This window comes from Nycticebus coucang, chromosome 4 (genome assembly GCF_027406575.1).
Source record: "Nycticebus coucang isolate mNycCou1 chromosome 4, mNycCou1.pri, whole genome shotgun sequence".
Lineage (NCBI taxonomy): Eukaryota > Metazoa > Chordata > Mammalia > Primates > Lorisidae > Nycticebus > Nycticebus coucang.
The window spans coordinates 35,314,794-35,326,943 of record NC_069783.1 but is presented as its reverse complement, the minus strand read 5'-3'; the positions used below and the strand labels follow the sequence as shown (position 1 = coordinate 35,326,943).

At 40.9% G+C, this 12,150-nt stretch overlaps 1 protein-coding gene across 1 annotated transcript in view; it reads left to right on the top strand.

The window, feature by feature from the left end:
* EIF2AK2 (eukaryotic translation initiation factor 2 alpha kinase 2) overlaps positions 1-12,150 on the top strand; it is a 38,667-nt gene that overhangs the window by 12,127 nt on the left and 14,390 nt on the right. Inside the window, exons 6-12 of the mRNA XM_053589803.1 lie at positions 237-313; positions 468-513; positions 2,131-2,165; positions 3,435-3,497; positions 5,129-5,251; positions 9,619-9,801; positions 11,739-11,919. Of these exons, the coding sequence (XP_053445778.1) occupies positions 237-313; positions 468-513; positions 2,131-2,165; positions 3,435-3,497; positions 5,129-5,251; positions 9,619-9,801; positions 11,739-11,919 (708 nt within the window). The remainder of the gene's footprint in view (positions 1-236; positions 314-467; positions 514-2,130; positions 2,166-3,434; positions 3,498-5,128; positions 5,252-9,618; positions 9,802-11,738; positions 11,920-12,150) is intronic.

Here is a 12,150-nt window from a genome sequence, read left to right as displayed (position 1 = left end):
TTGGCAACTCAGGGTGTTTTTAAATGCAGATAAGTCATCCACAAAAAAATGTGGCTCAAAGGAGTAGGGCTCTATATACCAGAGGTAGAGGGTTCAAACCCAGCCCCAGCCAAAAACTGCAAAAAAAAAAAAATGTAATTATGGTTGTAGTCTTGGCAAATGTGGGGACATAAATGTGATAGTACACAGAGACTGGGAGAAGTAATTTAGTTACGAAGGGCTGCTCTTTCTTTCAGAAATCTGATTCAGCATTCTCTGATTCTTTTACTTCTCCGAGTAACTTTGGAAGCGCATCTTTTGACAATAGCATGTGGTAAGTGTCAACAAACAACTATGACATTTAATGATTCAAATTGTAGCCTCAAAAGAGCAATTTTTATGAAAACATTTAATGGTTAAGGAAGATTTAGAGAAAGTAGTAATAAAAATAGAATTGATAAACTAAGATTTGTGCCCTTTTCTTCTAGTGCTTCTGAATCATCACCTGAAAGTGACTTTTCAGCAAATGCTTCAGTAAGTCATAACGATGACAGTTTAAAAAATTCTTCTCAGGCGGCGCCTGTGGCTCAGTCGGTAAGGCGCCGGCCCCATATACCGAGGGTAGAGGGTTCAAACCCGGCCCCGGCCAAACTGCAACCAAAAAAAAAAAATAAAAATTCTTCTTATTCTCCAGTATAGTATTAGTCTCTGAGCTTCTTTATTAATCTTGCTTTCTTCTGTATTTCCTCATTTTAAAATGATCTTTAGTATTCCACCATAATTTTCATGTTTTTATTTCATGCACTGATCTTTTGACTCCCTTTTTTCTTATTAACCCCCATTCTTCACATGAGCAATTCTTCCATCCCTCACTTTCGTCTTTCCATACTCTCCACATATGTTCCTGTGATCTTGCTTTTCTGTCTCACCAGCTGCATAACAGTTAAAGGTTCATGAATATAGTTTTGCTTAATTCTGTTTGTTTGATTTGTTTGGTTCTGTTTTAAAAATCAGAACTAAACTTAAAACTAAAACTAAACTTAAAAACAGATAATGTTTTAGGTGGATGAGGGCATGTGACTGTAGGACCAGCTCCTTAGAAAGCCAAGGTGGGAGGATTAGTTCAGTCCAGAAGTTCAAGATCAGCTTGGGCAACATAGATAGGCCCCCATCTCAAAAACAATAACAACAACAAAAATAATTTGGGTTTTTTTTTTTTTTTTTGAGACAGAGTCTCAGTATGTTGCTCTTGGTAGAGTGTCATGGCGTCACAGCTCCCAGCAACCTCAAACTTGTGGGCTTAAGTGATTCTCTTGCTTCACCCTCCCAAGTAGCTGGGACTACAGGCGCCCGCCACAATGCCTGGCTATTTTTTGGTTGTAGTTGTCATGGTTGTGTTGTGCAGGCCCAGACTGGATTCGAACCCAGCGCTGACCTACAGGCACTGAGCCAAATAATTTTTAATGTGATGATTAGTGTCACAAAAGTATTGTTTATAAAGAAATACAAATCAACAAGAAGACAAGCAATTCTGTTTTTTGTTTGTTTTTTTGAGACAGAGTCTCACTCAGTCACCCTGGATGGAGTGCCATGGTGTCATAGCTCACAGCCAACCTCAAATTTTGGGGTTCAAGTGATCCTCTTGCCTCAGCCTCCCAAGTAGCTGGGACTGCAGGTGCCCACCACAACACCTGGCTATTGTTTAGAGACAGGGTCTTGCTCTGGCTCAGGTTGGTCTCAAACTCCTGAGCTCAAGCAATCCACCAGTCTTCGCCTCCCAGGGTGCTAGGATTACAGGCAAGAGCCACCGTGCCCAGCTGACAAGCAACTGTTGAAAAATGTACCAAATATCTGAACAAACAACTCAGAGAAGAGAGGGGAACAAACATGAAAAAGTGATTCACTTTATTAGGAATCAGGAAGATGCAATTCAAAACCACAATTAGAAGCCTTTCGAACCCATCAGATTGGCAAAATTTAAGTCTTGGAATACTTAGTGTCGGTAGAGGGCTTGATGAGAATATAGATATTGATGGACTAAGAAATGTAGTCACAGAGCCTTCTAGAAATACAGGAGAAAGGATAAGACGAGAGAACATAAGATGACTGCTTTAATCATCTGAAAATATTTCCTGTTTTATTTTCTTATAGAACAGTCTCATAAATAATCAAAAGAAGGCAAGAAGGTGAGTCTCATTATTCATTTGAACATAGTTTGAACTGAAGTTTTATTTTAGACTTAATCTGCTACACATGATGTCTTCAATATTTTAGAATTTGTATCCCCTTATTTGAATGGAGTTTCAGAAGAAGTAGAAGGCTTAAATACACAAACAAATAATTTAGATGTGTAGGGAAATCTTTGATATTGGTGCATGCTCCACTATAGACATAAAGTATAGACAATATTTATGGGAATATTGCTAAAATAATTCGTTAAGGGTATTATTTTGAGTCCAAGCCTTAACTACTCTTCCATCATGGCAAGGTTGTTATTTTGGAAGAGGCTGACAAGGAGGTGGGCTTGGAGAGAGGTTTTCAAGAGAAGTGCACTATTTTGCAGACCAATAAATGGGGTTAAAGTAGGGTAGTAATTTAGGTGAAAGAAAAAAAATCAAATGTTGTGTCAATTTTGGTGAATTGGTTTCTTTAACTGAAGGGAAAAGCAAGGTTGTAAATATACTCAGAAACGAGGATCAGATGGCCGCAGGAGCCATTGTGAGCTACCAGTATATTCTGAGTGGTAGATATAAGTGTTAAAGAAGATGATTAGTGATGTGGATGTGTGGATGGTGAGAAGAGAGGTCTTCACGGGTGAGGTGATTAGGCCGTCAGCCATGGTAACTGTGGTAGTGAGGAGGGACGAGGAGAATTGGAGAGAAAGACTGTAAAAAATAAAAACAAAAAATAGACATGTCTTGAGGAGATAGAGTCTCAATACCTGGATTAGAGCATGAAGAAGAAGTTAAAGGAGAAAGGAATTGAAGTTTACACTGCTTGCAACGGGACACGGTCAAGGATCACAGCACTGAGGGTGTGAAGGAAGTTGAAGACCTGAAGGCTTAAAGGGAATGTAGCAGTTTGGATATTTTTTTTTCAGGTGGTGTTTGAACTGCCACTTGCAGGTGGCTTATGTCTAGTAGGGAATAATGGCCAGAATAAGGGTACACGGAGATGTACTTTCTGAGGTTTCCAGTCCAGAGGAAGAAAAGAAGAGGGTAGTGGCACATCAGCAATGAGTGTTTTAAGGTGAGAAAGGGAAGCAGGAAAGAGATGGGACAGTAGAGGACAGAGGAGAACCATCAGTATGTAGTTTTATAATGAAAAAGGTTAACACTTGCTACTCTGTTATTCCAAAAGCTGACTCAAACAGAGAAAACCTAGTACAAGGCATGAAACCCACTCTAAACAAGATCAATTTGATTCCAGTTTTACATTCTCTTCTTAATTTTTAGAAAGTTGGCACCTAGATTTGATCCTCCTGGGATGAATGGAAGAAAGTACACGGTGAATGACAGGTGAGATGGAACTGTGAAATAGAATTGTTTAAACATACGTTTGTTCATTCAACAGAAGATTCTTAAGGACTCATTATAATATTAAACCATATTTCCACCTGAATAGTTTAATTGTAGGAGTATCAGCCCCACAAAGGATTATTGTCTCTTGGAGAAGTAAGATTTAGATAAACCCAAAGGAAATTTGGGAAATGTAGATCCCTCTGACACTTGTGTGGATTTCTCTGATAACCTGTGGAAGTTTTTAATACTGAAAGCAAATAATCTTGTGAACTAGTGATTAAAAAAAAAAAAAAAAAGTACTACTGTGGGGGATCAGAATTGATCCACCTAAATAGTGGAGCCGTTTTTCAGCTCCATACCAGAATTTTTTCACTTGAAAAAAGGGTTCCTCTAAATAACCAAAGGGTATTTGGGTTTAAATTAAATATCTGTAGTAAAGGAGGCCTGTTGGCAAAAGGGACACTGAATATAAGTTTAAAAAGCAGTAAAGAATAAGCAAATATTTATTAAGCATGTGATATATCACTGGCTCTGTGTTGGGACTTGGATTTATACTAGGAGCAAATAGAAACAAGCAGTTCCTGCTTTTGCAGCATTTTATGGGGATGAAAGACATTAAATAAGCAATTACATGAAAAATCTGCCATTACAAACTATGGTCAGACCTCTGAAGAAAAGCAATTGCATGGTGAGAATTGGAAGCAGGACCCTTGAATTTAGGGTAAGAGGTGAGGTGAGGTTCTCTGAGGTCACTTTGTGGGACCCGGAAGGTTGAGTTAGCACAGAGCACTGGGGAGGCTCTGTGCTGGGCGCAAGGAAGAGCATGTGGAAGGGAGAGAGTGGAAAAGATGATGTGAGTGTTCCAGAAGCAGACAGGAGGCTTGGAGGAAGTGCAGTGATCAGGGCATAGCCCCACGAGATGAGGCGCAGATGGAGGCAGGGGCCACATCATGTGGCACCTTTCAGGACACTTAAAGGCTTTCTGTTTTTGCTGAATGCAAAGGTTGAGCTATGATCAGATTCTCTGGTTGCTGTGTGGTTGGTGGATTGGGGCAAGGCAGGAGAGGGAGTCAGGGGTCCAGTTAATAAGGTACTGCAGGAGCCTGATGGAAGCCTGAGCTGGGATGATGTTAGAGGTGGAGAACAGTGGGCATATACCAGACATGTGCTTTAGAAGTAGAATTGACAGGGCTTAATGATGGAATATGGGGTGAATTGATAGGGCTTAATGATGGAATGTGGGGAGTGAGAGAGAGGAGACAGCCAGGTGGTTACAAATGTAGGCAGGCTCCGAGTATACACACATTTCTCTCATAAGAGCTTGGTGGTAATCCTTTCTAATATTTTATGCTTGTGATAGGATTCTTTATCATGTCTCTTGAATTGACTGTGACTGCCAGGGGATGATCTGTTATGTCAGACTCTCAGTGAGAGGAGGATAGGGAGGGACTGCCTTTTGTGAGTCAAGAGTTTTCTGCTGGGTGGACCTTTCTTACTCAGAAAGAGAATCATGTTTATTACATAGTCCATTTCACAAATGGGGAAAGGTCACAAATAGGGAAAGGGGGATGACAGGAGGGAAGGGGTGGACACTGAATCTCAGGATAACAGTGGTATTTGTCTTTAAGGTTTGTCAAGGATTATAAGGAAATAGAACCAATTGGCACAGGTGGATATGGCCAAGTTTTCAAAGCAAAACACAGAATTGATGGAAAGACATACGTTATCAAGCGTGTTATATACAATAGTGAGTAAGTAGTAAATTTTTTTTTTTTTTGAATGAGAAAATATATTGAACTTGCACTATTCTTTTTAGGCTTCTCTCCTCTTTATTGGTATATCATTTAATTCTTTTTTTTCTTGTTTTTTTATATCATTTACTTCTTTCTGGTTCTCCTTAAACATTTTATTCTACTAAGAGAAGCTTGACTTACTCTGAAATGATCTTACTTTGTGGTTATTTTGATTAAAAAATGGGTATACCTTTGATCATCCTTTTGAGGCTGTCATGAAAAATGGAAGCTGTAGAATCATTGGTTTTAGGTGACCTTTATCTGTTCTAGGCCCACCTCTTCATTTTACAGATGAGGAGACTGGGATCCAAAGATGTGAACTGATTTGTTGGGTAAAGGCTAGGTGGTAATTGTTCTGGTTGTCTATTATTCATTATAAACTGCTCCAAGATGTCTTAAAAACAGTATCTTAAAAACAGCAATTTATGGCTCAGCACCTGTGGCTCAGTGAATAGGGCGCCAGCCACATACAATGAAGGTGACAGGTTTGAACCCAGCCCACGCCTGCTGAACAACAACAATGGCAACCAAAAAATAGCCAAGCGTTGTGGTGGATGCCTGTAGTCCCAGCTACTTGGGAGGCTGAGGCAAGAGAATAGCTTAAGCCCAGGAGTTTGAGGTTGCTGTGAGCTGTGATGTTATAGCACTCCACTGACTGCGAGGTAGTGAGACCCTGTCTCAAAAAACAAAACAAAACAAAAAACTCCCAGCAATTTATTGTTACGACCTGTCTCACATAGGCCTGTGGGTGGATTATGCTCATCTGGGCTACGCTTCCTTGAAGTTTCCAAGGTATTTGCAATCAGGAGTCATCTGAAAGCTGGACTGGTCTGGATGATCAAGCTGGCTGGGAGATGATGCTGGCTATGGCCCGGAGGATCAGCTGTGACTGTCAGTGAGAACATACACATGACCTCAGCATGTAGCCTGGGAGATCAGCTGCAAATGTCAGAACACACACATGCCTCATGATATGGCCTGGGAGATCGGCTGGGAGTGTCAGTGAGAACACACACATGGCCTCAGCATGTGGCCTGGGAGATCGGCTGTGACTGTCAGTGAGAGCACACACATGGCTTCATGATGTGCCCTGGGAGATCATCTGTGAGTTTCAGTGAGAGCACCCACATGGCCTCATGATGTGGCCTGGGAGATAGGCCGCAACTGTCAGTGAGAGCACACACATGGCCTCATGATGTGGCCTGGGAGATCATCTGTGAGTGTCAGTGAGAGCACACACATGGCCTCATGATGTGGCCTGGGAGATAGGCCGCAACTGTCAGTGAGAGCACAGACATGGCCTCATGATGTGGCCTGGGAGATTGGCTGCAAGTGTCAGTGAGAGCACACACATGGCCTCATGATGTGGTCTGGGCTTCTTTCTCACAGCTTAGTGACTGGATTTCCAGGATCATCCCCAGAAAAAGTTAGCAAAAGAACAGGAGGGACTGGCAAGTCTTCTTGTGACCTAGTCTTAGAAGTTGCAGAACATCGCTTCCAGCACCTTATTACAGAATTCACTGAAGCCACCTCTAGGGGAAGACAAATAGACTCCTCTTCTTAATCTGAGGAGTGGACGCGTGTATGGGGAGGGAAGGAATTTAAGATGACTATCTTTGGACACTGTGAAACAAGGTGGAAGCCCAATCCACTGTGTCCCCACTCTAACCCCTTGCTTCCCATATTTGTTTTGTGTATTATCTGCTCCTTCCTTCCCACTGGATAGCAGGACTCCTTCAGGAAGGAAAATGCACAGTAGCGAGGTCTTTACCAGTTGACCAGTCTTGCTCATTCCTCTCTGACAGTTGTTACTTGACCAGACAGATTCCTCAAAGACTAGAGAAGGAGATGGAAAAGGGATCTGGGATAAGGAAAATTATACGAGCAAAGGACAAGTGGGCAGGGAGGGTCAGGTGCTCCACCTTCCAGTCAAACAAACTTATGCCCTGTTCTCCTGGACGATGCTTGGCATGTGAAAGACCTACTCAGCATCAAAACAAGGTTTATTCCTTCTTCATTGTTTTACCTAACCGGAATGCAGGACTGTTGTTCCTTCCATTAGATGACAATTTTTAAAAATGGTAATAATGATGATGAGGTACAGTATCTTGGATATTTCTAGTAACCTATAAATTGGAAAAACATGTTTAAAAATATACTTGGAAATGTGAATCTGGAGCCATAAAAATATACTTACACACTTTGACTTAAGAATTTCCTATTTGGGAACTTAATCTAAGAATATTATTCAAATTATGGCTATATATTTAATAAAAGAAGATATAGGCCAAGCATGATGGCTCACACCCGTAATCCTAGCACTCTGGGAAACAGATAAGAGGATCCCTTGAGGTCAGGAGGTGGAGACCAGCCTGGGTAAGAGTGAGTCCCTCTCTCTACCAAAAATAAGAAAAATTAGCCAGGTGTGGTGGTAGTCCCAGCTGCTCAGGAAGCTGAGGCCAGAGGATGAGGCCTGGGCTGAGCCCAGGAGTTTGAGGTTGCTGTGAGCTGTCATGATGCCATGGCACTCTACCTGGGGTGATAGAGTAACACCCTGTCTCCAAAACAAAAAGGACATAAATCACAGTGAAAAATTAGGACAAACAAAATATTCCAGCAATAGAGAAATATGTTTTATTCTCTCCTCTAATCAGTGCCTATTATTTTGCTGACATTAAAAATGAGAGTTATAAGACGGGGCAGAGGGGGTGCTGTTTTCGGTTTGTGGCAGATGGATCTTGCTCAGTAAATCTGTATCTTGCTCTTGCTCTCCAAGCCTATCTTTCTCTTTCTCATTAAACTTTGTTTCATGGCTTACCTTTAAAAAAATGAAAGCTATATACTGAAATATTTACACACGAAATGATTTGATGTTGGAAGTTGCACCAGAATAATTAAGAGGAAAATGAAGAAGTAGATAAGATTGGCTGGGAGTCAATAACTGTTTCATCTGGTAATGGCTATGTGGGGGTTCATTATACTATTATTCTTTGCTTTTTTAATGTTTTTTATGTTTTTAAACCTTACATTAACAACTTTATAACTGATGTTTATACAGATTGTGTTGCAGTAAGAAAAACTAAAAAGACAGCATGTTATATGGAAAAATAGGATAAAAATTAAATGTAATTACAAACACAGAGACATGTATGTGCAGAAAGACTGTAAGAAATAATCCAGGCTTATATGGTTGCTCATGTTTGCAATCCCAGCATTTTGGGAGGCCAAGGCAGGAGGATCATTTGAACCCACAGGTTGGAGATCAGCCTGGGGAACATAGTGAGACTCTGTCTCTACAAAAAACATTTTTTTAAAAGGAAGTAATCCAAACTAATAACTAATGATTTCAGTGGGATTTAGTGGTATCAGTATTTTTTCTTTATTTTTACAAATTTTATGCCATAGAGTTATAGAAGTTTTGGGCGGCGCCTGTGGCTCAGTCGGTAGGGCGCCAGCCCCATATGCCGAGGGTGGCGGGTTCAAACCCGGCCCCGGCCAAACTGCAACCAAAAAATAGCCGGGCGTTGTGGCGGGCGCCTGTAGTCCCAGCTACTTGGGAGGCTGAGGCAAGAGAATCGCTTAAGCCCAGGAGTTGGAGGTTGCTGTGAGCTGTGTGAGGCCACGGCACTCTACCGAGGGCCATAAAGTGAGACTCTGTCTCTACAAAAAAAAAAATAAATAAAAAAATAAAAAATAAAAACAAACAAAAAAAAAAAAAAAAAAGAAGTTTTTAAATTAAATATGAAATTGTAAAATGTTTACTTATCCTTCCTCGCCTTTGAAATCTCAAATTTATGTACTCCATATAGCTTGGAATTGTTTTAGTTCTTGAAAACACATCCTTCTGCAGTTCCCACAGTCTCTGCATAAATTATTCTCTTTGTGTGTTTTTGCCACACATGGAAAGTCCTGAATTAAGTTCTTCACACTATCTGCGTTACCTACCCTTGTTGCCCAAATGGGGTTTGCTTGTGAAGACCAAAGATTCTTAACACAGGTCTAGAAAAAATATAATGTAAAAAAAAATTGCATCACTGGCATTTCAAAGACCACTGCAAGTGATATTTAAGTTATCTGATGTTTAGAACTATTTAGGTCACTGCTATTTCTTTTATGCTGAGAGTGGGAGCAGCTGTTGTCCATCCCCCACCCCCCATGTTCACTTTTTCCTTTGAGCCTCTTGGCCTTTGTTCTAAACTTGGTGTGGAAACTGCAGCAGCCATTCAATAAGGGAGTGTGGATAGTGGTGTCCTGTTACACGAGGTGTTTTGTAGCCATCCTTTGGGATGTATAGTGACACTCTCATCTTCTGTTTCCTTTACTAGGAAGGTAGAGCGTGAAGTGAAAGCACTGGCAGACCTCGATGAACATGAGAATATCGTGCGCTACCATGGCTGTTGGGATGGGGAGGATTATGATCCTGAGGCCAGTGGTTACGATCCTGAGACCAGTGGTTACGATACTGAGACTAGTGACTGTGATTCCAAGAAGAGCACAGATAATTCAGGGTAACTAAAAAAAAATTCTCACAGCCATAATAGGATGGAACAAAGCTGTCATTTACTAGGTGTGGACCACTCGATAAGGCTACGTCACATTCAATAATCACAACCACCTCCAAGAGACACTGTTATCTCCCCATCCCTGTAGGCTAGGAGGCAATGATAGCCTTTTCTTCACTCCTCTTTCGGTTTCATACTTGCTCTTAAAAACCTACTTTACGTCCTAAGCTGTCTTTAAGATCTCAGGTTTAGCTTCCCTGCCTTACTCGTGTCACGTGCAGTGTCGCTTCTGTGTCTGGCTCCAGTACAGGCCAAAGATGCAGCCTAGTGAAGAAAGCTTCAACATGTATTTGCTGCATCTGGGGCTCCCTCAGCTGCCAATACTTTTCTACCCCTCTCTTAGGCCCCCGATTGTGCAGGGCTGTCAAAGGGTTGGACAGCTAACCACTTATGATGGGGCGGTGAGCAGTGAAAGAACTTCAAGACAAAGCTGTGCATCTCTCAACTTTGTCTCAGTTAAGCCACTGCCAGTGAGCTGGAAATTCCAAAGAGCATCCCCCTTTGAACCTCACTCAGACTTTCCGGGGGCACAGCCCTGTTACTGAAATCCTGAGGCCACTGGGGGAGGATTCATTCCTGTCTCCTGCCTCCAGCCCCATCTCTATCCCATGTAATCAAGAACTTTATCATCAATTTCAGGAGTTATTGACCATCAGAACTTCTTCAGTTTCCAGCAAATTCTTGACTGCTTCCTGTTTCCTAGCCAACATACATATAAGAACATAAATTGATATTGAGGCCAACTTGGTCCAGAAAAAAAAATATGAAGCAGGATTAGCAAAATCAATCCTCCAACTTACATCTAGCTAGAGTACTTACCTAGCCTTGCTTTGTTCTTTTAGGTTTGTTTTCCTTTCCCTCTCTCAGCCTATAATCCCCATGGCAGCAGGACGGTGTTTAGCTCATTCCCTCATCTGTAGGTCCCTATTCTGTGCCTTTCACAAAAGATCCTCAAATAGATTCTTAGTAGATTGATGGTGAATTAAATTGTTTTAATGTTACACTATATGGTAATGCAATTTAGTTTTCTGCAACTTCATGATAATTAGTGCTCCTTAGCAAAGATGATCAAGGATCTACAGCAGTAAGGCTTATACTCTACAAATTAGCTAAACAAATAAACCTCTGGATATCTGGGAACTTATATTTTAAATAAGAAATGCTTTATTATGTTTTGATTCAAATTTACTATAATTAGATTTTTGTTTTAAGACATGTTTGGGGGGTTTATTTGTGTATTTTGAGACAGAGTCTCACTCTTCCTTGTTAGGGTGCCATGGCCTCGGCTTAGCTCACAACATCTTCAAACTCCTGGCTCAAGAAATTCTTCTGCCTCAGCCACCCAGGTAGCAAGGTCTACAGGTGTGTGCCACTGCACCTAGCTAATTTTTCTATTTTTAGTAGAGACAGGGTCTCACTCTTGCTGAGGCTGATCTGAACTCCTGAGCTCAAGAGATCCTCCTGCATCAGCCTCCCAGAGTAGGATTAAGACATGAGCCACCATACCTGGCCTGTTTTGGGGTTCTTAAGATAAGGTATAACATCTTAAAAAATATATTTTTAAGGCTGGCATGGTGGCTCATGCCTGTAATCCTAGCACTTCGGGAGGCTAAGGCAGGTGGATTGTTTGGGCTCAGGAATTTGAGAGCAGCCTGAGAAAGAGTGAGACTTCATCTCTACTGAAAATGAAAAACTGAGGCAAGAGGATCACTTGAAACCAAGAGTTTGAGGTTGCTGTGAGCTATGACACCACAGCACTCTACCGCGGGCAACAAAATGAGACTGTCTCAGACAAAAAAAGCAAACAAAAAATATGTATAGATTTATTTTTATAAGTTTATTTTTATTGTTAACATTTAACATTCTATGAATTTTATGTCCAGACAAATGACTAGGTGTCTTTTCATCCAAATGGAATTCTGTGATAAAGGGACATTGGAACAATGGATTGATAACAGAAGAGGCAAGAAACCAAACAAAGCAATGGCTTTGGAATTCTTTGAACAAATAACAAAAGGAGTGGATTTTATACATTCAAAACAGTTAATTCATAGAGATCTTAAGGTAAGTTGAAGATGTACTTTGTTAGCTGATAAATATAATTTAATAATTTTAAAATACATCTTTAGTTTTATAGTCACGATTGATTGTCATGAGGAAATAATATCTCTGATCCTCTGAGGTTAGAATGGGTCTAGAACTTGCCACATTAACATTCCATAGAATATTCAGAAGGGCTGAATATTCAGCCTCCAGGGCTAGTGAACTTGAGACAATGAACTCTATAGGCCCATT